At 36.9% G+C, this 26,482-nt stretch overlaps 2 protein-coding genes across 4 annotated transcripts in view; one reads left to right on the forward strand and one right to left on the reverse strand.

The window, feature by feature from the left end:
- The window catches only part of ARID4B (AT-rich interaction domain 4B), a 91,211-nt gene that overhangs the window by 33,514 nt on the left and 31,215 nt on the right, over nt 1-26,482 (reverse strand). For all 3 annotated transcript variants that reach the window (XM_088143645.1, XM_088143650.1, XM_088143638.1), the window contains exons 5-15: nt 21,864-21,954; nt 20,573-20,652; nt 17,227-17,318; nt 12,266-12,404; nt 10,211-10,290; nt 8,704-8,777; nt 6,702-6,847; nt 5,822-5,894; nt 4,704-4,798; nt 1,802-1,899; nt 933-1,188 (exon numbers count right to left, since the gene is read on the reverse strand). In XM_088143645.1, the coding sequence (XP_087999771.1) occupies nt 933-1,188; nt 1,802-1,899; nt 4,704-4,798; nt 5,822-5,894; nt 6,702-6,847; nt 8,704-8,777; nt 10,211-10,290; nt 12,266-12,404; nt 17,227-17,318; nt 20,573-20,652; nt 21,864-21,954 (1,224 nt within the window). The remainder of the gene's footprint in view (nt 1-932; nt 1,189-1,801; nt 1,900-4,703; nt 4,799-5,821; nt 5,895-6,701; nt 6,848-8,703; nt 8,778-10,210; nt 10,291-12,265; nt 12,405-17,226; nt 17,319-20,572; nt 20,653-21,863; nt 21,955-26,482) is intronic.
- Nucleotides 18,182-20,186, forward strand: LOC148217125 (uncharacterized). The gene is made up of 3 exons (XM_088149838.1): nt 18,182-18,229; nt 19,015-19,705; nt 20,182-20,186. The coding sequence occupies exons 1-3, from the start codon at nt 18,182-18,184 to the stop codon at nt 20,184-20,186; spliced, it is 744 nt and encodes a 247-aa protein (XP_088005964.1).

Raw genomic sequence — 26,482 nt, forward strand, 5'->3', positions numbered from 1 at the left:
ATAATGTGAAATCCAAAAGACTTCTAAATAACATTTTAAAATGATTGCTAAGGTGATATGGGCACAAATAACATATAATTTTGCATTATAAAAGTATTTCTCTTAAAAACTAATACAGTGGTACCTCGGGTTACGAACGCCTCTGCTTACGAACTTTTCGGGTTACGACCAGCACTGGCCGCAAAAATTTACCTCGGTTTGCGAACTCCACCTCGGGGTACGAACCGGATCCGCGGCCATTTTCCACCATGCCGCGTGGTCCGCAGCCATTTTCCGCCCGTGCCACGTGGTCCGCGGCCATTTTTCCGCCCGTGCCATGTGGTCCGCGGCCATTTTCCGCCCGTGCCACATGGTCTGCAGCCGTTTTTCCGCCCTGCCGCACGGTCCGCGGCCGTTTTTTCGCCCTGCCGCGCGGTCCGTGGCCGTTTTTCTGCCCTTGACGCATGGTCCGCAGACGCCAGAACGGATTAACGGTAATTACATTGAGCCTTATGGGAAAATTTGCTTCGGGTTGCGAACAAATCGGGTTGCGACCAGAGTCATGGAACGGATTAAATTCGTAACCCGAGGTACCACTGTACTTGTTATTAAGAAGCTCAAACTATACTAGAACAGCGGCATCCAGAAGAATCACTGAATCCTTTGTCCCTGCCATGTTTCTGATTGGAACTCAGAAGCCTGCATCTGCTATTAGCAACAAGGATATCTTCTATTCCCTTCAGTATAATTTGTACATACTGTATTATTTCAGCCTAAATCAAGCATCTTGAAAACATTTTGACTAGCAGATCCTCCAAATATCTATTTTGACCAAAATAAGTTGAAGTTCTGTTAACCCTGCAAATGCCATTCATTCCTTCAGACATTTAATAAGAATAATAATTTGTATTTTAAAACTCAATTGTGGAAGAAGAAAAAAAGGCAGCTCTTACCGAAGAAGAGGTTTTATCATTTTCTTTTTTTTCATTCTCATTCTCAGTTAGTATGACTTGTTTGTGCATTACTGTTATTTCATCATCTTTTTCTTCATTTTTCACCTTTGTTTCTTTTATATTTAGCTCAACTTCTTCCTGCTTTTTCACCTCTTGTTCATGTTCCTTACAGGGTTTGTTTGGTGTTTTCTCTGGCAGTGCCATTTTAAATTCAACATTAGCTGATGTGCAGTACTCTTCAAAGCCATAGAGATATCTAAAGAATGACAGCAACAAGCAAAATCAGCATGCATTGATTTGCTTTACAATTACACTTTGACGATATAAATTCATTGGTTAAATAACACTAGTTTAGGAAATGATTCACAAAGGATCCTAGTAACAGTTAAATACTTTGTACAGCTTATCTATCACAAAAAGTTTAATAAACTTACACAATGAATTAAAAGAGAGTTTACAGTTACAGTTACAAGTGGCATTCTTTGAGCCTTTTCAGAAGTAGCCTTGACTGGAGAAATTAGTAACTACAGATGGCATGGTACAGCAAAATGAAAAAAGCAAGAGTATTGTTTTTGAAAAGATATACTCAAAATTTTACCTTTAAATACATTATTATGTTTTCATCTATGAATCTCTTAAGTTTAACCAACTTTATTAGGATTTATATCCAGATAAATGGCTTAAAGATGGAAGACTGAGATTAGTAAAAGCTAAGAAACATGTACAGATTTTTAAAATATTGGAACAACAAAAATTTTATGGGGCAGCTTTAGAACAGAATACAGCTCCAATGCATGTTTGGGTGAGGCAAAGAAATCCATTTTTGAGTGCCAAACTGAAGCATTCAGTGTAATATATTAATTACTTACTTTTTGTAAGCACATTTAACATTATATCCAGCAGCAGAATTCAAGACAGGGATCCCAAGATCCTGATATACTTGCTTCCAGACTGCTCCACTTTCAATCTGTAAAACATAATGAAAATATCCTTTTGTTTATGCTTAAATAAATGATAACACACTGATGATTAAAATAATTCATTCTACAAGGTCTGAAATTGCAAGAAAAAATATTTGATATAAACAAATACCCTCTTATTGTTTTGAAGTACATTTATTTTCATCTGGCCAAGTCTCTTCACTAGAGATGCATTACTGTACTTGAGTATAATATATGCATAAGTGGAAGGACATATGATGGAATTGTCCCCTTCCCTTCTCTTCTTGTATAGCTACCCCCTCTAAATAAGAACTGTCCAAACCTCTAGAATAGAGGGGAAAGGTGAATGAGTTTGTACATGAAAGGACTTAATTGGAGTACTTATCGTGTCTATTATAACCAAGACTTACATCTAAGTCAAATAAAGGGCAATTTATTTGAGGGACCACCTCTCCTAAGGACATCTGCCTGTCCCACCAGATCAGATAGGATAGGCATGCTTCTGGTCCCTTCCCTTAAATACTGCCATCTTATGGGACCTAGAAGTGTGCCTTTTCCATGTCAGCTCCTGCCCTATAGAACACCCTTCCCCCTGAGGTCCAGCAGAACCCCAACCTTTCAACCTTTTGAAAAGCACTTAAAATCTGGCTTTTCCCCCAAGTGCTGAGATAGGGTGAGGTTGGAATGGGATGAACTTGTGGGCTGCATGAGAAAGTTTAGCCATAGTGCCAGATCTTTTTTGTTTTAATGTTTTATTTTATTGCTGCTATATACAGTATTGCTTTTATTTTTGGGTTGTGAGCCACCCAGAGTTTGGTTTAAGATTGGTGGCCATATAAATGTTTTAAATAAATAAATAAGGCTTATGCTTCTTTTTTTTTTAACACTTCAGGGTTCCTATGGCAGATGACACATTACCCAAATAAATTTTAGGTGACCTGGAATAAAGAGGAAAGCCTGGCCTAAGCTATAGAGTTCAGGAAGCCACAGCACTAGAATCCTCTATCTATGTTATACAGGAATAATAATTCAGTGGATAACAAAACAGGCTGGTGAGACTGACAATAAGCAAACATTTCTTTTTATTTTTAGTCATTCAAAGTTAAGTACACCTGAATTCATTTACATGATCTTGTTTATTCCTCACATATTACATGAAAGTTAAATAATTTCAACTGTTTTAGCTTTGTTATTAATGCTTCAACAGCTTTAATTACAGTAACATTTACAACAAAGAAAACCAATTTAAGCAATTATATTAAATGACTAACTACTTCCCTATTTATATACCATTGCTCTGTTGTTTGACAGCTGGATTTACAAGTTATCTGGAGAAGCTACAACATGAAGTGCCAAGCAAATAGTTCTCTCTTACTAACCTTTCCTTCCCCAAAACAAATAAAAAACAGTGGAAGTTATTAGTCATTTGTGCCTAAGGGCATGCTGGATGCTTCAAGAAGACATATTCCACTGGCTGTTGTCTCCATTCACTATAATTTAAACAAAGACTTTCCTTGCCATCAATGGAACAATATTCTTACCTTATCAAAGAGCATATATTATGCCTAAGTGATTACTGGACCCCTTTTTAAATTACATATATATTAATCCATGTATTTTGTGCTAACTCTGAATTAAGATTTATTTCAAGCAGCTATTTTATAGATAATTAAAATAAATTCCAATTTTGTAGTGTGTAATATAGGTTTTCATTGCTATAGGTAAGAATATTTAACTCTAAATTTCAGATTAATTCTTAGATTACTGAATTCATTAATACGGAATACATTATAGCTACAAATTACCATTGGAACTGCCATTTTAAATCCCACTTAGTGGTCAGTTCACTGCTTTAAATTAATCCATGCAAGCCCTATTTCACAAATAGTGATGTTAGCATTGCATCCAAAAAAACATCAATATGTTGTCTGGACCCATTTTAATCACACTTTTAAGAATAACGTACTCTATATTTGCAGATCATTATTTCTAGATATGTAAGCGAGTCTCACCTCCTCAACAGAATCATGAAGCTATCAAAATCAGAGTCTAAACCCTAATTAAGCTTAAATTCTGAAATCTCTTGATCTTCTCTCTTTTCAATTAATAAATTAATGTACTGCCATAGGCATAGTAACTATTTTTCCAGTAAACAGTAGATATTAGATGTACATTATATCATTTACTCGCTTATTTTTTTAAGGAAGTATCAATTAACTGCCATTATCATAAATTATGTTATATATAATAACTCACTACCACACAGTGTCAAGTCAATTTCTGCTACTGAAGAACAAAATAAAGGTTGCTGTTGGGATATTTTTATTATAATAGTAATAATAATAATGATGATGATGATGCAACCAAATTCTAAGCAATTGGTATGTTTGCAAGGAAGCACAGAATATAATCAGCCCATATACCATAAGCCAGAACTTTACTGTATAATTATCTTTGAACTTTTAGAGCTCCTTTATTTATTTATCATATTTATATATATTCATATAAACATATATATTTATATGTTATTCTTCCACTGCTAGGACTCCTTTTCATATATAAAAAGGATTTCATCTTGTAATATTTGATTAATGACTTTTTTGTGGTATATACAGTTATCTCTATAAGTGTATCTAGCACAAAAAGGGAGAATGTTATTCAAATACCATATTACATTCTTTGCATGAGAGAAACAAATGTACAACACTACCCTAAGAGTTGTGTTCTCATCTTCTACACAGCTCTTTTCACAGCTGTGTAAAAACAACACTATTATAATTGTTTTAGACAGTGAATTTTTTTTCTTTCTACCCTGGCTTATGGTACTTACATTATCAAATCCTCCAAGTTTATGAACAAGCCTGAATAATTTGAAGAGATTCAAGTTTCTGTATCCAAGTACAGGTCGTTTATTAATAGGAGTCCCTGTGAAAGAAAGTATTTTGAATTGTGTGTTTGAGCATGGTGAGAATAATTCTTCTTATTAACATTACTGAAAATAAATCAATTTAGAATTTCAGTCTCACACAAAAATAATGTAACATATATGCTATGCATATTTAGCCAAAAATAATCACAGCCATGTTCAATGCTACTTACTCCAAATAAATATGTAAAGAATTCAACTGAAACTTCATCTTCCTAATTGAGAGGTACATAACAAAGTCCAGAAAATGGCTTTATTTATAATATGATTTTTTCCCTCCAAATAATTCGAGAAACTTGTACTCAGGGGAAGCCAGAACAAAATAGAGCTCAGCAGCACTTACGCAGGAAACCTTATGATAAAAAGCTTTTGCAAAACTAAGACAAAGTCACGTTAATAGAATTTTTGCTAACATCCTGTGTTTCCTAATGTGCATTTGGCAAATAACTAGAGAATTCATATTTGTCTTAAAATATTCCTGTCAACATCCCAACTGATCCAGGCCTTGGGAAGACCTCAGAGAAGGAAGAAATTGGAATTCCAAAGATGATTTTCCTTCCTGCCCCCATAATTCTTTATCTGCCAAATACAGGAGCTAGCAAGGATAATAAATCTACTTTAGGACTGCAAAAATTGGGAAAAAGTCACTGGGCAAGTGACAGCACTTATTGGTGCGCTATGCTTGGTTTTAGTAGCCTAGAAGTTGCACAGGCCTATTACAAACATTATATAAACATATTTGAGAGGGTTTTTTTTAATTTACTACCTTTTGTAGCCTTTTAAATCAATATTTTGTTAATACTGCATTGTAACTTTAATAGTAATCTGCCTTGGGAACATTACAAACTAAAATATTTATAATTAATTTTGACTCCTTATTATATACCTTTTATTAACTAAGAATGCAAATCTTAAAACGGAACACCCTCAACTATCAGGAATGAAAAGCAACATAATACAGAACTGTATTTAATTCTCATACAGTTAAGCAAGCTGTACCATAAACCTAATGAAATGCTCACCCCTGTCTTCCATGAATTTATAGAGCTGTTGCAGAAAGTTCTCTCTTTCTTCAGGAAAAGGTTCTATTTCTTCCTAATGAAATAAAGAAAAAATTAACACAGCCTGTCATCTCAAAAACCAACCACAGGGAAATAAAATATTTTTAAATTAAGTTTTATTCTATTATAGGACATTCTAATGTTTTACTCTAAAGGCCAATATTATTTTTTTATATCTTTAAACTAATAATCTTCAAATCTATTTTATTACAAAATATTTAGAGAATACTTTCACTGTGGGAAAGTATAGAAAATTTAATACATACAAAAATTGCAATCTTATGAATTTCTACTGAGAAATTAGTCTCACTTTCTGTGGGATTATTCCTAGGAAAACCTGTACAGGACTGAAGCTTTAAAACGCCATAATTAACACTTCAGTACAATTACATCTGACTAAATTCAATTAATCTGTTACATGTTATTTGATTAAAGCAGTGAACTGGGAATTCAATTTTCTCCTTTAAAAAACAATATATTTTACTGTGAATTCCTCACATTTTATTCTGATAAACATTTGCTGGTAATTAAATAAAGATTATTTATATAAAAATATAATATTTATCAGATTATTTATATAAAAATAATCTGATAAAGACCTCAACCCATGATTATGACTGCAATGGCTTCATTAGCTTTATATTTACATATTCCTTCCATTATTCAAGTTATAGTACTTGAATAAGTGATGGAGAATTTCCCTGAAGCTGACATTGATCAAATACTGGTTTTCACTACTGCTTGTATGAAGCCTGACTGATATGACTAGCAATGTTTGCAAATACAAATTTAGATACATGCAGTGTAATGCGAACCAATTATACGATAGGACTATACTTGCCTCTTCTTCACTGCTATTATCTTCTTTTTCCTTTTCATCTTCCTCCTCCTCTTCTGCTTCACTACTGGAACTTTCTTCTTTCAACTCAGTCTTCCAGTTACTAGGAACAGTTCTGTTTTTACAGAATTCTAAGGCCTGATCAAAAGCTGTAAATAGAATTAACTTTATTAGAATGGAATGACCTACCTGAAACAGTCAAATCTTGACAATATGAGCTTTTTTGTGCAGCTATACAGAGCCTCTTTCCTTTTATTTAATTGCATGAATGAACAAACAAGGTAAAAATGTTTAACAATAGCTTATGTCTGAACTGAAAATAATTATAAGGGTTTCTGAACAAGGCAGGATATATGCCTTGGTTTGAAGTTGACTTCCATTTCCTAGCTTGCTTGCAAGCTCTTACCCATAGTTAATTTGAAAATCAGAGTTTCTCCTATTCAAAGATGATGTCCCCATTATATTAAAGAGATAATTTTGTTTTAGCTCAGCCAGCAAATAGATGCAGCTAAGACATCTCTAACTTGATTAACCAAGCTTAGCATGCTGTGGAAATAGGGACTTTGGCTTCAACTGCCTAAAAATAATTGTTTAGTTTTAACTTACTAATAATTTGCTTTGTCTTCTTCCAGGCAAATGAGGCCAGCAGGGAACATTATTTTGTTGGTATTTAAAAGCTTCACTGGCTACAATTTATCTTTGTGCATAATTCTAGGTGCTGGCTTTTCTGAACAAAATTCTAAATGGCTAGGGATTCAAGTACCTGAAGAAATACTTCATTCCATGAAAATATCCCTTATTATGAAGATCGAAGTTACTAAGTAAAATTCTTCAGTTTCCTAAAGTATAACTGGCTGCAATAATGGATATGGCTTTTTCAGTTGTAGTTACTAACCTTGCCATCTTTAATCATTTTTTCAGGTACCAATTGAAGCCACTGCTTTTGGCATAAGTTTTATGGCTAAGCTTACAATTTCTCAAATTGTTTTTAAGCTTTAAAATGTTTTAATTTGCTTTTTCTACAGCTTGATTTGTACTGTTGGTTCTCTTTATTTTTAATTATGCAGTAAACTTAGAGATGGCATCAAGGTTTGGTAGATCACTCTTTCACTGCATGGGTGAAAGTAGGTAGCACAACCACTGAAAACTGCTGGCATGATTTCCTGCCATTTTAGGACAGGAAACATATGAAAACTGTATATAAGATCTAAAATAGGCATCATGCAGTTTTAAAAACAAAGACAATCCAATCCATTCAACCCAGGAACCGGTTAAAATTTAGAGCTTGGCATTTGTTTTTTTTCAGTTACCTGGTAGTAGGAATGAGCAACATTTTTACAGCCAGGAGCTACAATTAACTGGGGCAGTGGAGGTGAGGATGAATGCTCTGGTGGGTGGGGTAAGTCCCCAAAGAGACCTCCCAAAAGTTTAAGTCTAGTTCTTGAGCATGAAAAAGTTGCTTGCTTGTAATGTAAGTTTACTGAAAAGATCAAATCCCAAGCTCTACATGTTAAAGTAACAGCAGTTCAAACAATGAAATGGATAATGTTACAAAATGTATATAAAAATATGTTTCTAGTGTATTTACATGTTAGAAAAATATTGTTCAAAATAAAGGAGTTATTTTGCAAAATGAGAAAAAAATACTCTCTCTGAAATAACCCTACCAAAAAAGACAAAAGGAAAAACAAAAGAGGAAAAAAAAGGGACTAGGTCCCTTTTCCATGTCTGGGACCTAGTCCTACCTATTTTCTATCATAAGGCACCCTCTGTGGCCCTTGCCCCCAGTGTTAAATATAGAGGGCAGGCCACACTGGTAAAAGTGCAGAAATTCTGATTGAAAGGTAGAGTTAAAAAAAAAAAAAAAAAAGATTGACTCCTGGTATTCTTGGCAACATTTTTCACAGTTCTCAGTCTAGTCTAATCCTAACCCATTTCTGTTCTAGCTAATTATAAATGAGCATAAAAACAACCCCCCTTTCCTAATTTCAAGGTTAATTTTTACCTTGTTTTAATGCAGCATCAGGTTTTGGTGAAGACTCACTAATTTCCCGGACATCTTTCCTTGGTACTGAAGAGCTAAACAAATTGTGATAAAAGTATTTTAAAAAATAAAGATTTTAAGTATTTTGACCTTTTTCAAATAAAGCAATCTTTGTTTAAATGAAACAATCTTCTATTATTAACTATCCACAGAATGTGAATCTTCTACTGGTACAAAAGAAAAAGGATTTTTTTTAAATAGAAAACTTTTTGAAAAAATTTTAACTATTAAAACTTTAACTATTTCATTTAGATCTTGTCAGTTATTACTAAAAAAGGAACATAAAGATTTATGATCTGAAGTTTTAAATAATGCTAAAAGGATTTCTTTTTTTAAAAAAAACTACCATCACCAACAAGAAAAATACAAGAGCTTTAAATCCAAGCTCAGAATGAAAAAAACAGGAAGGGGAACACCCAGTTTTCTTAGTGATGAAGTGATTTCTTAGTGATGAAGCACAGATTGTGCCTTGCAGCACAATCATATTTGTGTCTACCCAGAAGTAAGTTTTGTTAAAATAAACTACACTAAAATTCCTTTTAATTCAATGGACTTTACTAAAGGATTACATTACTGGACCAGGGTGTCCTAGGCTGGGTAACCAACATGCTAACAAGACTGGGGAATAGGACCAGCTGTTTTTTCCTGAAATCATATAGTAGCTCCAGAGGGAAGCATGATCTCAGGAAAAGACAATTTTAAAAGTTGCAGACAGGTTCTAAATTGTGCTCCAAAGCAATTTTTCCTAATTATTTCTGAAGCACTGCATACTCTGCTATTTGCCTTTGTTCTTTTATGGAGTAAACAGGCACACTTTCAAATTCAGCTCTTAATTATAGCTGCCTATCACTTTTTTCTAAGAAAGCTTATGGACCATTTGAAGCCCAGAGACTTTTTTGGAAATAAAGATGGTGGTGGAAGTTTACAACATGCCAAGATGCCAACATTCAAGGGAGACAGAGGAAAAAACCTGATAGGTACCAAAGGATGTGAGCACACAGATGCCCCAAAGTATCATCCTGGGACTTCAGGACTAGGCTGACATCTTTTATTTTCTTTTTTTGGTCAAAACTGCTTTTTTTTTTAATCAGCAGAAGTGGAAAACATCAAGAATTGCAGAACGTATGGCACTGATGATACTTTTTAAATTGATTGAAATAATACTATATTGTCATTATCATGATTTACAAGCATATTAAACAATGGAATAGCAACATTTTGTTTAGAAATACTAAAGCAGAAACAGACTTTAAGTTGCAGAAATATTCTATCCATCCACTTTGATATTATCACAAAATAGCAGTTTCCTGACATATGGAAGTAGAGGGTAAGATGCAAAATTGTTTAGTTCATTCTATCCCTCTCCTTCATTCTCATGAATAAAACAGGTCTGTGTCCATCTGCCATCTCTGTTATTTACATCCCAGCAGTTAAATAAATAGCAATTAAATCTAACATTTTCACTCACAACTTGCCATCCTTGAAAGAACGAACAAGAACATTATCCTTCTTTACTGCAACTTCATCACTACAATCTGGACAAACCACCTGTATAGAAATAAAAAGAATTATTTAAATTACACCAGAAATTTATTTAAAATTATGCAAAAGATCTCAAAAACATATTTTTATGCATATTGTAGAGTCCATACATCTGGTTGTTATTGCCATGGATGCTCAGCATACAAAATCCCCTTTTCCAACTGCTTTAGATATTTCAATGAACTGGGGGAATCTTAAATTGTGTCCTGTGTGAAAAACAAAATCCTTGGCCACCATCAGTCCTCTGCCATATGCCAATAACTCAGCAGAGGGGGAAAAGTAGTTCCACGGGGCAGTGGAAAAAGAGGTCGCTTGAGGTACTGCAGTTTCTATTTTCCTAAAAGCCCTGTGCTAAGGGAGAGAGAAGAGGTTGCCTGCCTCTGTGTGCAGCATGGGTTTGAAGGGAGGGGCATTTTCTTTCATTTTTGCCTGCTTTTCAGAGAAGGAAACAAACTGCATTCCTTTAAATGGATTCCCCTCTTCCGAAACCCTGATGTAAAGTGGAAGAAGAAAAAGGCCTCTTGCCATCTCTACTTCTCCAAAACTCAGCACATAATAAAAAATAATCCTTCCCCACTTTTCTGGATGATGCAGAAAGTGGAAGCTATGTGTATTAGACACAAATAAAGGCATGATAGAAAACTCTCACCATTTATATACATATATTTACAAATATACAATTTATAAATATTTCATATCATATTTCTGCTAGCATTTAATAAACTTCTTGGCATCATAGGTAGCTCAGATCTACTGAGCTACCATTTAAATTGCATTGCCTATTTCAAAGTAGTACTATATAATTGTAAGATCCTGATTAACCTAAATTAAGCTTCTAGCCATGCAACACTGGTGTTGTTTGATGGTTATAAAGTCAAGTTACAGAACTGAGAAGTCTGATTCATAAGTAACCTAGGATATAATCACACAATCCTTCAGATTTGTGTTCTGAAGATAAAGTAAAATGATTTTAAAAATAGGATTTTTGTTCCAGACTGCAAATCTATGCCCTACATTAGCAGAAAAGGACTTGCAACACACCCATTGGATATGGCAATGACATGACAGCTTTTAAGATCATCTCAGAAAACAGTAAAAAGTTCTGCTTAGTCCTTACTGTTGTCCCTGTCTTCTTGCCAAGCAACTTATCCCATTCTAGTAGCGTAACATAAATTTATTTGGCCTATTTCATTATTTCTACCATGATACCCTTTCTCTTATTTTCACATACATATTACATAATAACCTAGAACATAAAAACCCTTTGACAGTTCCATCATCTGTTTTTAACAGTGGGAAAGCCACAAGCAGGATATGAAGCCAATAACTAATAAGGCTATGTAAAGTGATCAAAGCATCCCTCTGAACCCATCTCCTGAAGGCTTGGTACAGCTGTTTGAAGGGCCTCCTCACTTCATCCAAGTATATGTATATATGCATAAAGACAATTCTGCTGGGACTGCATCTGCAACACAATCCTAAAAGCTAATCCTACTATTTGCATCCCAGCCACTGATATGCAGAAGTCATACCATCTCTGAATATAACTGTTCCACGAATATGTATGTTTTGTATCACAATACAGCAGCAATGTAATAGCTTTTGCCTTTGCCTTTTCAAATCTGTACAGCTAGTAGTTGGACCAACAGCAAAAAAGTTAATAAGTATATTTAGTATTTGGGAAAAAAAGAGTCAAAACAGGGTTCTATTTTACATAAACATATACTCTATATTGTGTACATACAAACACCAATTTACACTTATAGTTGTTTTCAATAGCTATTAAGCATCAAAATTTTAAAATAATAAGGCCTTTATCAATTTAATCTCTTGCATATACAATAAATTGTGTATCATTCTGAATTTATTCTGTAACAAAACACTACTTATTAAAGACTGCAACTAAAAGTGCAATCTTATTTCTAGGACTATATTGTTTTTCAAAACAATTTTTTAAAGAATACAGAAGGCAAATACTTACCAAAGCTGGAAACCAAATATTTTTCTTTTTATCCATATTAACAGTTTCTACACATACAACTTTTCCTAATAATTCATCAGTTTGTTTTCTGTCATCTTCATCTTCATCACTTGAGGATGAGGAAGATTCTTCTTCTGGGCTACAAGGAAAAAATTGTTCCCATATACATTTTTATTATAGAATTTATTGTTAGGATTGGTGTACAAAGTGAACTTTTGCTTAAGCATAAGATTATAGTATATGACTTTATAATGAACTGGAGTGGAGAACTATGGAATGAATGTATGAACAAATGATGAAAAAGTATGGTGGCTGTTGCTGGAAAAATAGTGACTTTGAATAATTTTCCATTAAATAACCCTACAGAGTAATATAGCAATAAAGGGCATTTTGACTCAGCCTTAATTCTGATGTAATAAATTTAAAAATATTAGAATAATTGCATTTCATATTTTATCAGCCACCTTTGTTAGTGCTAGTGGATTTTATTGATACTCTGTTCTAAGCTCAGTTTCTTATTGTTTGGACTATGTATTATTGGTGCTGGAGAAGACTCTTGAGAGTCCCCTGGACTGCTAGGAGGTCAAACCAGTCAATCTTAAAGGAAATCAACCCTGATTGCTCATTGGAAGGATCAATAATGAAGCTCAAGCTCAGATATTTTGGTCACCTAATGCGATGAGAGATCTCTTTGGAGAAGACCCTGATGCTGGGAAAGATTGAAGGCAAAAGGAGAAGAGGACGGCAGAGGATGAGATGGTTAGATAGCATCACTGAAGCAATGAGCATGAAACTGAGCAAACTCAGGGAGGCAGTGAAGGACAGGAAGGCCTGGCGCAATATGGTTCATGGGGTCACGAAGAGTCGGACACGACTTAATGACTAAACAACAACAACAACAATGTATTATGAGCCAATCTGAGAAAAGAGAAATATGAATTGGCTATACTAAACCAATCTGATTATGTGCCATCAAGTTGGTGTTGACTCTTAGTGACCACATAGATAGGTTTTCTCCATGACAATCCATCCATGACCATTGGTGTATCCATTGACATTGTAACTGAATCCATTCACCTTGCTGCTGGTTGTCCTCTCCTTCTCTTTCCTTCCACCTTCCCTGGCACTATGGATTTTCAAAAGAGCTAGGTCTTTGCATAATGTGCCCAAAGTATGATCATTTGTGCCTGGTCACATGTGCCTAAAGTGAAAACTCTGGATTGATTTGTTCAATGAACTGTTTGTTTTCTTGGCTATCCATGGTATTTTGAGGAGTATTTTCCATCACCAAAGTTCAATAGTGTCAATATTCTTTCTATCCTGCTTCTTCAAAGTCCAACTTTCACTTCCGTAGATTATCGCAGGGAAATCCATTCCCTGTACAATTATGATCTTTGTCGGTCACATCATGGCATCTAAATATATTTTCTAAGGCCTTCATTGCTACTCTACCAAGTGCTAGTTTGTGGTGCATTTTTTGACTGCTGGTTCCTTAATTGTTGTTAGTAAAAAGCAAAAACTATCCACCACTTCAATATCTTCATTGTCAGTTTTAAGGCTGATTGCTGAACCTGTTGTCATTACCTTGGTGTTCTTTATATTTAATCATAGTGCCATCTTTTCACTATGCCACTTGACCTTCATTACTAGAACATGAAGATCACTTGCATTTTCAGCTATCAGAGTTGTATCATCAACATAGCACAGCTTATTGATTTCTCTTTCTCCAACTATGTTCATCTTCCAATCCACTTCCTTCAATACATATTCTGCATTTAAGTTGAATAAATAAGGGGAGAGTATACAGCCTTGTCTTACTCTTTTGCTAAACTGGAGCAAATCTGTTTCACCACGTTCTATCTGAACAGTGGCTTTCTGACCTGTGTATAGGTTTCACATGAAGACAATGAGATACTCTGGGATTCTAATTTTTCTAAGGAGATTCTGCAGCTTGATGTGATCAACATAATCAAAGGCCTTTCTATAATCTATAAAACACATACTGACTTCCTCTGGGTATTCTTTGGTTTTCTAAATTATCCAGCATGCATCAGCAACAATGTCTCTCATTCCTCGGACTTTTCTAAAGATAGTCTGAACATTTGGCATATTTCTTCTCATGTAGGAAAGGAATCTGCATTGGACAACCCTAAATATTATTTTGCTGGCATCTGAAATTAATGCTATTGTACAACAGTTTGCACACGAACTCTTCTGTGTTATTGTAGATTGATATCTTCCAATCTGTTGGCCACTATATTGTTCTCCAGATTTGATGGCCTAGTTTGGTTAGATTTACAGATTCTTTTACTGTTGCTTGTCATATTGTAATCAATTCCTGCAGCCTTCCAACTTGGTAATGACCTAAATGCTGATCTAACTTCATCTTGTAGTACAAGTAGTCCTCAGGTTATGATCATTCAAAGTTACAATGGCGCTGAATGACGGGGACTTACAACTGGCCCTCAGAGTTCCAGCTGTCGGAGTGTCCCTGTGGTCACACGATCGTGATCCGGGTACTCAGATGCTGGGCTCATGATTATGATGACGCAGTGATCCACAGTCACATGATCATGATTTCCAATGTTCTCTGCCAGCTTCCCATAAGCGAAGTCGATGGGGAAGCCAGCAAGAAGTCAGAAGTCGCTCCCCCGGCTTTTTTGCCCACCTGTGCTCTGTAGTGCCTGCCTGCGACACCACCCATGCCCCGCCCGCACTCTGTAGTGCCTGACCATGGCACCCCCTGCACACTCACCCACTGACCTGGTTGCCTGAGACTCCTGCCTCTTCCCACTTAATGACCCATGTGGTCTTGGAATTACAATGGCAACTGCGACTGCCACTGCTAAGCAATGCAGTCATGTGACATCATGCTCTACAACGCATCACTTAGTGATGGAAATTCCTGTCCCAACTGCCATCATAACCTAAGGACTACCTGTAGAAGTTTTTATAGAGATTATCTTCTAAATTATCCTGGATGCTAACATCTCTATTGTACAGTATTTCATAAACTCCTTCCATCTTTCTTTGATCTACTCGGAATTAATTACTATCTGTCCAATGATGTCCTTTAGCATACCAATTCGAGGTTGGACCCTCCTTCTGAGTTCAAAGATCTTTTGGAAGACTTTTCTTGTTCTTTGGTGTCTATTTCAATCTTTAATGTCTGTACAGATGTCACTGTAATACTGTTTCTTGTCTCTTCTAACAGCTCTCTGAAATTCTTTGTTAAGTTCCTTTCTGAGATCTTTGCCTTTCTTGACTTTGGGTTCTTTTCTCTTTTTGGCAATTTCTACCATTTGTTCTGACCTCCAATTTGCTTTCTTTTATTTCTTGGTCTTTGGCAATCTCTTTTCACATTCACCCTTAGCAACTTCTCTGATTTCACTCACAGTTTTTCTGGTTCCCTATCAATGAAATTCAGGATTTCAAAGTCATTCTGGAAGTTCTCTTTGAAAACAGATTATATATAGTCAATATCACATTATGGAAACTGTTTGGCTTTCTTCTACTGCTGCTTTAGCTTAAGTTGGAGCTTGCACATAGGCAGGTTATGATCAGTTCCACAGTCAGTCATTGGCCATGTCTTTGCTGATATAACTGAGCTTCTCTACCTCCTTGTATCAATAATACAGTCAACTTGATTTCTGTGTACTCCATCTGGTAATGTCAATATATATATGTTTGTTATTTTGCTTTTGGAAACTGTTTTAGCCATGAAAAAATCATTGGCTTGACAGAAATTGGTAAGCCATTCTCCTGCCTTATTTCAGTTTCCTAGGCCAAATTTCATTTTCTTCCTTAATATTTCCAACTTTGGCATTCCAGTTTTCAACCACAAGTGGCACATTTTGCTTGCATATTCTGTCAATTTCAGATTAAACTCATCAGCCTCCTCATAAAGCTCATCAGCCTCCTCTTTTTTTGTATCAATGGCCAAAGCATAAACTTGGATAATCATTATATTAAAGTCTAATTGTATCATTCAGTCATTGATTACATTGTAGCTAAGTTTTGTTCTTGCTATATCTCTCCTGACTATGAAAGCAATGCTTTCAAATATTTCTTCTTTGTTTTTTGTGCCCAGAATAATAAGCAATGTGATTTTCTGTGTCCAATCCCAGTCCATCTCAATTCACTGATCCCTCAGATGTCAATGTGTGGTCGATTCATTTCATCTTTCACTGTGTTGAGTTTTCCCATGGTCATGCTTCTTATGTTCTGTGTTTCCACTATAATTCTGTCTTTGCAGCTTCAATTATCAACAGCTATATAGTGCTGGATGATGGGCCCCCTCAGGTCAGATGACATTCAACATGCTACTGAGGTAGAGCTGAGTATCTTTCAGAGTACTAATGGTGTTTATAATGAGGCTAGATTATAGCCTTCAGGACGTATTTTGCACCAGCATCCTGTGCACAGCTAGTGAAGCTAATAGTTTTGTACTACTAAATACAAGGAAAAGCCTATACTTTCATATGCAATGCTCCTCCAATCCCCAACCTCCAAAAGGGTATTATCCATTGGGATGAATGGGCAGTATATTCAGGAGTGATCAAAAGCATTTTCAGCAATTTATGGAATACACCTTCATAATGCCATCTAATTTCCACTGCTAGGTTGCAAACAGTGGAATAAGACATCTTCCTTCTCAGAAATAATGGGTTGCCCTTTGTAGGAAGCAGCTAAGTGAACTACATGGTTCATTCAGTCTCCAGCAAGCTTATGCTTATCTAAACTGTATATATAAGAGATTAACAACAGCCTTTCCCTTAATCCATTCTAAACCTTGCCTATATGCTCCCCAGGTAACTTCCCATATTTTCATTTTCTAGTTTGAATTATAGGCTGCTTTTTTACTTAGCTCAAATAATTATAAAATTAAGATGATAATGAACCAGATAACCATTTCAATAAAATAAATAAAGACCACATGGGTTATTAAATAAAAAACTTACATGTGATTAGATCTTCTTCCTCTATTCGTTTTCTTTCCTATGACAGGAGTCCCAAAATGTTCAGGGTTGGTAAGAGGGAGCTGATCTAATGTCTGTTGACAAAAACATTACTTTTTCAATTATTACAGAGAATTTCACAACTCAGATTTGTCAGAATATTAACCAACACATTAGTTTAAAACGATAATTCAGACAGTAGGCTCTATTGTGTACAAAACCCAAACCTGCAACCTGCAAGGAGCGTGAGAATAAAATAAAATACAAACAACAACAAATATCGCGTGTCTATATAGAGACACTATTTTACAGAGGTCATAAATCTATCCCAAATGCCACCTTCTCCCTTCCTACCCTCAGAAGGTAAATAACATAAAAGGGGCCAAAAAACATAAAATCTCATGGGCCAAAGCCCCACTCTCCTGTAGTCATCTCTCTCCATGGAAGAATGAGCATTTTGCAGAAGAAATAACTCCATACAAGACAAGAAAGAAGGTGATCATTCTCACCTCATCCTGCATAAAATACCTTTTTCTGTGCAGGAGAGATGCAATACAGGAACAATCAAAATGAGGGGAGAGTACATTTTAAGAATTAAAACTACAATATCTCTGATGGACCCAACTGGGTTCCAAAGGGAGCTGGGGGATTATACCTGAGAGTCTGCTGCATGGTCCAGCAGAGGCCTGGCTGCTACCTGGAATAGGAAAGCAGCCAAGGCCTTGGACAAGATTGCACCCATGCGACCTCTTCTCTTGACCCATCAAACCTGATATTCCCTGTGGTTTACAGAAGAGTTGAGGGTTTTGAAAAGGGTTAAAAGATGTCTAGAGCGCTGCTGGATGAAAATAAAGACCCGACCCAACCGAACACAAGCTAGAGCCACTATTAAGGCCTACCTTGTGGTGGTAAGAGTGGTGAAACATCAATATTTCTCTGCTCTTATTGCATCCGCAGAATGCCACCCGGCGGCCCTGTTCAAGATCACCTGATCTCTTTTGGGAAAGTGGGGTTTAGTAGCCCATTTACAGGGCTGCGCAGAGGAGTTTTCTAGGATCTGGAGGATAAAATTGCTCGGATCCAGTTCCAGTTGGATACCAAGCATGAGGCTTGGTCTATAGAGGTGCCCAGGGTACGTTCTTACCCTATTATCTGGAAACAGAACCTGTTGAACCTGAGGAACTGGACAGGGTCCTTAGGACAGTCAATGCCACCACCTGTCAGCTAGATCCATGTCCCTCCTGGCTAGTTAAAGCTTCTTGGGAGGTGACATGTAGGTGGGTCCAGGCAATGGTGAATTCATCCTTGAGGGAGGGGGTGTTTCCAGCTGCCTTTAAGGAGGCAGTGGAGCACCCCCTCCTCAAGAAGCCATCACTGGATCCCACCATACTGGACAATTTTTGTCCAGTCTCCCACCTCCCCTTTTTAGGGAAGGTGGTTGAGAAGGTGGTGGTGTTGCAGCTCCAGAGGATCCTAGAGGAAATGGATTATCTGGACCCTTTTCAGTCAGGTTTCAGCCTCGGATACAGGATGGAAACGGCATTGGTCGCACTCATGGATGATCTCTGGCAGGAGCAGGATGGGGGTACTGCATCCATCCTTGCTCTTCCTGACCTCCCAGCAGCTTTTGATACCATCAACCATGGTATCCTTTTGGGTCAACTTGGGGAGTTGGGAGTGGGCAGCACAGTTTTGCGCTGGTTCTCTTCATTCCTCCAAAGTCAATACCAATTGGTGTTGATTGGGGGCGAGAGGTCCAGCTTGCGGCCCCTCCTTTGTGGGGTGCCCCAGGGTTCGGTATTCTCTCCACTTCTTTTTAACATCTACACGAGACCCCTGGGTGAGATCATCCGTCACCACGGGATAAGGTATCATCAATATGCTGATGATACCCAGTTATACATCTCCATCCTGGGTGAGGTGAGTGATGGCTTGACCACCCTTTCACAGTGCCTGGAGGCTGTGGGGGTCTGGATGGGGTGCAACAGGCTTCAGCTGAACCCTGGTAAGACAGAGTGGTTGTGGACTAGAGGCCCCTCAGTATCCAAGGATTTACCATCTTTGGTTTTAGACGGGGTTGCGCTGCCCTGGATGGACCCAGTATGTAATCTAGGGGTCCTCCTGGACTCACGACTCATGTTCGAAGAGCAGGTGGCAGTCGTGGCCAGGAGAGCCTTTGTCCGCCTTCATGTAGTATGCCAGTTACGCCCCTTTCTGGATCAGGAGGGTCTCTGGTCAGTCGCTCATGCCCTGGTCATCTCTCGGCTGGACTATTGCAATGTGCTCTACATGGGGCTACCTTTTAAGAGTATCCAGAAGCTACAGCTAGTCCAAAATGCGGCCGCGCAGATAATTTTGAGTGCTCCAAGAATGGCACATGTAACACCTTTACTACATGAGCTGCTTTGGGTCCCAATCTGCTCCCGGGTCCAATTCAAAGTGTTGGTTATCATCTTTAAAGCCCTACATGGCATGGGTCCAGGTTACTTGAGGGACCGTCTTACCCCCGTCACATCAACCCGTCCCACCCGGTCAGGCAGAGAGGGCATGTTGCAGGTCCCATCAGCGAGAGAATGTCGACTGGCAGGGCCCAGGAGGAGAGCCTTCTCTGCCGTTGCTCCCGCCCTGTGGAATATGCTCCCCCCAGAGGTGCGACAGGCCCCTACGCTACTGGCCTTCTGGAAAAAATTGAAGATCTGGCATTGCCAGCTTGTGTGGCGGGATAACAATTTTACCCAATCCTGGGGCTGGCTAGCGCCTCGATGACGCTCCCTGAGTGATCGCCAATTATTTTGGATCTTTTTATTTTGTATTTATTATTGTAATATTGTAATTTTAATTGATTTTAATTGTTTTGTAAACCACCCAGAGTCGCTTAATGAGATGGGCAGTGACAAATTTGATAAATAAAATAAATAAAATAAAAATAAATAAATCTCATAAAATTTTTGTTTTCAGAGTAAGTTAAAAGGTTATTATTGCAAATTGTTCAGTTGTAGTTAGTTATTCATTCTAAGTATAAGTTATACAACTTTTAACACATCTTACCATAACTGAAATGTAATTATAACGTCCACTAAACACATGCTTTACAAACAAATGTCTTTGCCCAATTTTCCAGTTACAGAAAACTAAATTTGAAGTAAAAGGTATAGTGCTCAAGCCACTGACACATGACAATAACAGAGATTCTCTTTACCAAAATTACAGATTTTCTAGATTTCACAACTGTACTCCACTGCTGTCAGTGAAGCACAACTTATACATTCCATTCCATTAATCAGTCGGCAAATTGATAAGAGCACGCTAAATTTCTATAGCGCAGCTAAATTAAAAAGAAAAAGTTTACCTCACTTTCAGCAAAATGTCTTTCTCCTTTTAGGCAAAGTGAAGAGCGTCTAAGAGTTTTCTCATCTCCATCATCAAATACTGTTACCAAAGGTAAAAGGAAATAAAATATAAAAATTTATACAGATTTTTAAAAATTTAACTGAAAGTTTAATTAAATTTCAGTTAAACATACAGCCAACCCTACCTTGTCCCATGAATTTCAAAACAAATTCACCATACTTATCAATTAATCATGACTTCTAACTAAAAATGAATAAACATAGCATTTCTAAACCATATTGACAGAGTTTCACTTAATGAGAAATATCAGAAATACTGTAGCTCTAACCTAAGGAAACTTGTGCAATGTAAGAGTCCAGCCTTTAAGGACTCTTTTTAGATACACCTGTCCTTTTTTATAGTATGTTTTAGACAGAAAATAAAAACAACCCCATCAACTTCACACATTGTAGTTGTGTCAGGAAACAGTATCATAGCCATTGCTTTAATATTGTGATTTATAGAAAACAAAAAGATTTTTGTAGCCAGAAAGCCAGAACAGGGAATGAGGGAGGGGGAGCCCAACAGACAGAGAAGATTCTTAAAACTTTGAAAGAGGAAAAAAATTGAAGACATGGTGTAAGCTGTGGAATGACTCTCAAATAATAATGAAAAAAGACCCTATATAAAGCAGAATTAAGCTTTATAGATAATTTTTTGTATTGAAAAAAACATATATAATAGTGCTGAACTATGATGATGGGGCTGGAGCTCACAACTGATTAATGAGACTACCAAGCCCTATCTCATGGCTATTTTATTTGGCAAATTCTATGCATATACAGTATGAGTTTGTTCCAAGTTTCCAGAAGCAGCTCTGGACCAACAAGATGCCCCAATAACACAGAAATAGGACAATATTCAGTACATACAAAAACAAATCACAAGAATAAGAGCCAAAAAAGGGGGGCCATGAGATGCATATGCAACTTACACCTTGAAGTTTTAAAATGTTAGTGTCAGATTCTAGCTTCCATGAATTGGCAGGAAATTATTATTTAAGACTGTTGCGCAACTTTCAGTAACTCTTGTTTCCAATCTCTATTTCTCTTTTTATCATTATCAAACAGCTTCTCTCCCAAAACATTCTTAAGTGACTGCATATCAATTTCAATAGTGATGCTATATTGAAACTAGAAGTGCTCAGTTAATATAAAGACCAACCCTTGGTGAATATTACAGAAGAAAATATATTTTTTCCAACCTTTAATTTTTAAATTAGTAAAAAAAGCAGTTTAAGTTTTCCTTACCTACAGTATACCAACTAGCATCTGTTAATTTATTGATGACAGCCTCCTGATAAGTTCCATCTGGATTCCTGACTTCCACCACAGTCCCTACCTATAACATAAAAACAACTTTAAAAGTTTTTAAAGAGGCACTCAGTTATAAAATACTGAACTACTTCACTTCTTATTTTATTAAATTCAGTTTTTATACTTATATATTGTAACATATGAGAGTCAGTTTGGTGTAGTGGTTAAAGCACCAGGCTAAAAACCAGGAAATGTGAGTTCTAGTCCCACCTTATGCATGAAGCCAGCTTGGTGACCTTGAGCCAGTCCCTCTCTCTCAGCCCTAGGAAGCAGACAATGGCAAACTGAAAATTCTGCCAAGAAAACTGCAGGGATTCGTCTGGGCAGTTGCCAGGAGTCAACATTGACTAGAAGGTGCATGTGCACACACACGCACTTGTACACACACACAAATGCAGCATATAGAGAATGTTTTTTTAAAAAGGGCAAATATGATGTGTTGAAGATCCAAACAGGTAATTAACAAAGCGACACAAGTGGCAGGGGAGGGGAGGGGAGGGGAGGGGAGGGGAGGGGAGGGAATAGACTATTTTCTGACTGCACACTTCAGGCTATTTTTGAGGACAACAGCCTCTGTCCTCCAGGAATATACAGTGGGGCAAAAAAGTATTTAGTCAGCCACCAATTGTGCAAGTTCTCCCACTTGAAAAGATGAGAGAGGCCTGTAATTTTCATCATAGGTATACCTCAACTATGAGAGACAAAATGAGGAAAAAAAATCCAGAAAATCACATTGTCTGATTTTTAAAGAATTTATTTGCAAATCATGGTGGAAAATAAGTATTTGGTCACCTACAAACAAGCAAGATGTCTGGCTCTCACAGACCTGTAACTACTTCTTTAAGAGGCTCCTCTGTCCTCCACTCGTTACCTGTAGTAATGGCACCTGTTTGACCTTGTTATCAGTATAAAAGACACCTGTCCACAACCTCAAACAGTCACACTCCAAACTCCACTATGGCCAAGACTAAAGAGCTGTCGAAGGACACCAGAAACAAAATTGTAGACCTGCACCAGGCTGGGAAGACTGAATCTGCAATAGGCAAGCAACTTGGTGTGAAGAAATCAACTGTGGGAGCAATAATTAGAAAATGGAAGGCATACAAGACCACTGATAATCTCCCTTGATCTGGGGCTCCACGCAAGATCTCACCCTGTGGGGTCAAAATGATCACAAGAATGGTGAGCAAAAATCCCAGAACCACATGGGGGGACCTAGTGAATGACCTGCAGATTGCTGGGACCAAAGTAACAAAGGCTACCATCAGTAACACACTATGCTGCCAGGGACTCAAATCCTGCAGTGCCAGATGTGTCCCCCTGCTTAAGCCAGTACATGTCCAGGCCCATCTGAAGTTTGCTAGAGAGCATTTGGATGATCCAGAAGAGGATTGGGAGAATGTCATATGGTCAGATGAAACCAAAGTAGAATGTTTTGGTCTAAACTCAACTTGTCGTGTTTGGAGGAGAGAGAATGCTGAGTTGCATCCAAAGAACACCATACCTACTGTGAAGCATGGGGGTGGAAACATCATGCTTTGGGGCTGTTTTTCTGCAAAGGGACCAGGATGACTGATCTGTGTAAAGGAAAGAATGAATGGGGCCATGTATCGTGAGATTTTGAGTGAACACCTCCTTCCATCAGCAAGGGCATTGAAGATGAAATGTGGCTGCGTCTTTCAGCGTGACAATGATCCCAAACACACCGCCCGGGCAACGAAGGAGTGGCTTCGTAAGAAGCATTTCAAGGTCCTGGAGTGGCCTAGCTAGTCTCCAGATCTCAACCCCATGGAAAACCTTTGGAGGGAGTTGAAAGTCCGTGTTGCCCAGCGACAGCCCCAAAACATCACTGCTCTAGAGGAAATGTGCATGGAGGAATGGGCCAAAATACCAGCAACAGTGTGTGAAAACCTTGTGAAGACTTACAGAAAACGTTTGACCTTTGTCATTGCCAACAAAGGATATATAACAAAGTATTGAGATGAACTTTTGATATTGACCAAATACTTATTTTCCACCATGATTTGCAAATAAATTCTTTAAAAATCAGACAATGTGATTTTCTGGATTTTTTCCCCCATTTTGTCTCTCATAGTTGAGGTATACCTATGATGAAAATTACAGGCCTCTCTCATCTTTTTAAGTGGGAGAACTTGCACAATTGGTGGCTGACTAAATACTTTTTTGCCCCACTGTACACATGACAGGGATAAAAAGCCATGATGCATGTGTAGCACCTTTTGAATCCCAGCTTGTACAGGCTGGAGTTTTGCAATATGGATACTTAGTTTATTTTGGACCTGGAAAGACTCTGAATATAATTATTTAAATACTATTGCTAAAATGTTCTGAATAGTTAAGAGTGATATGATGACAATTCTCTGAATCCAAAACAGAAGAAAAGTTATAGCAGTAACATTGCTGCTGTTGGAATCTGGCATATACTACTGAAATATGCCAATGTAAAGTTCTAATAAAGTAACTATTTGCACACGGTGAAACACTCATGCTGCACATCTAGCTTCATTTTGTCCCACAAAGAAGTGTATAGATGGCACTATAGTCAGTACTGTATATAAACACTAATATTCAATTAAGCTATAAAGCAAAAAGTTTATTTATATATGTTAAGATCTGAAAATAATTTTAGCCTTATTTATAGTAATGTGAATTGCTCTTTTAAAAAAAACCTGCCACTTAGGGTAAGGCCAGAATTTTTAAAATAGTCATTGATCAACCTGTTCAAATTATTTGTAAAAAAGATATTCTGAGGTTTTATTTTAAAAAATCCTTTTTCATGTAAAATGATGTGCTTTTTATTACTTCCTTACTGCCAGCAGATGGTGAACAAGAGTTGATGTCAAAATGGTTCACTAATAGTATCTAGAACAAAAGCCAAGCAAGCTTCTTAGTACTGAGTGTTAAAAGTCTGAAACAGTATGCAATATAGTTTCAATTCTCTGCATATCAAAGAAGATTGAAGAGAACATCTCTAATCACTGTAAAAGACTTATTTTGGACAAGAAAGAAAGGAAAGCATCCATTATTTTTTTAAATCTTCCATTTAACATTCATATATTCCTTTTCATTAACCATCATCTTTTCTTTCTCTCTTTTCTATGAGTTCAAAGGTAAGGATCAATTAATATTATAGGCAGCAAAAGAAAACTACATTCCCTCCATCACAGGAGACTGTACTTGCTTTCCATTTTAATGGTAATGAGAAGAAATTAGTAATAAGGAGATACATTGTTTTCTAAGAGTTGCCTAAAATATTACTGTAATGTGCAGCTTGAATTATGAATAAAGGACCATATTTGGGTTAGGAACAACTTGTGCCTACAGTTCTTTTTGTGATATCACTTAACAATGTACAGACCCCATACATTCCTTGAAAAAAAAGTGACAAAAGTGGAGGAGGAGGAGGAGGAGGAGGAGGAGGAGGAGGAGGAGGATCATCATCTTGAACAAGAAAACAGATTACCACTTTCTGGACTACACAGTCTCTAGCTAAGAGAGAATTAGTCTTTATGAGAAATCTATGTCAAGTACTTACTATTACATAAAGGAATAGTAAGAATAGCTTTGCTGGATCAAGTGAAAGACCATCTTAGTCCAGGATTCTGTTTCTCACAATGCCTGATCAGATATCTTTGTGGTGTTCATAAGCAAAAGATGGAGACGGAGTCTTTCCTGCCATTGTTCCTGTGTAGTATTTAGAGGCATGTGGCCCCCAACCTGGAGGTGACAAGACTGATAGACCTGTCCTCTAGGAATTTATCCAGAAGCTTTTTTTTTTTTTTTTTTGGTCTGTTCTAAATTTCCTTCCAATCAGCTTCATTGGATGACTTCTGGTCCCAGGGTTGTCAGAGAGGGGAAAAACTTTTCCCATGTCTACTTTTGCCATACAATGCATAGTTTTACAACCATGATTATGCTATCTCATAGCTATTGTTTTTCCCCTAAGTTAAAGGCTCCCAATGTTTGAGACCCTAACATTTTGGTTGTCCTCTTCTGCACACTTTCCAACTCTATTATCTTGTAAATGTGGGTATACCATAGATTTGTATAAAGGCATTGCAATTTTGGCAGTCTTATTTTCAGTCAACTTCCTAATGAACTCTAGCATGGAATCTGCTTATTCACAGCTGTCACATTCTGGGTCAGAATCTCCATTGAACTATCCACCATGACCCAAAGTCCTTTCTGCTAGTTAGTTACAGATAACTCCAATCCTATTGTTTTCTTGCCCCAGTGAATCATTTTATATTTACTCAAATTAACTGAATTTCATTTTCCATTTGATTGACCATTTATTCAGTTTAAACAGATTCTTCTAGAGCTCTTTGCAATCAATTTTCATTACCTCAAATCATTTGGTATCTGCAAATTTGGCCAATTCATTGCTTAGCCCAACATTAAAATAATTTATGAACCTGTTATTCCCACTCTTTGCTTTCTGTTTTTTTACCCAATTAGCAAGTTATAAAAAGACAGATTCTCTTATCCTATGACCACCAAGTTTACTCAAGAGCTTTTGATGAGTAATTGTC

This window comes from Python bivittatus, unplaced genomic scaffold, assembly GCF_059951505.1.
Source record: "Python bivittatus isolate LINGU-HERP-01145 unplaced genomic scaffold, Pbiv_v1 ctg000020_np1212, whole genome shotgun sequence".
Lineage (NCBI taxonomy): Eukaryota > Metazoa > Chordata > Lepidosauria > Squamata > Pythonidae > Python > Python bivittatus.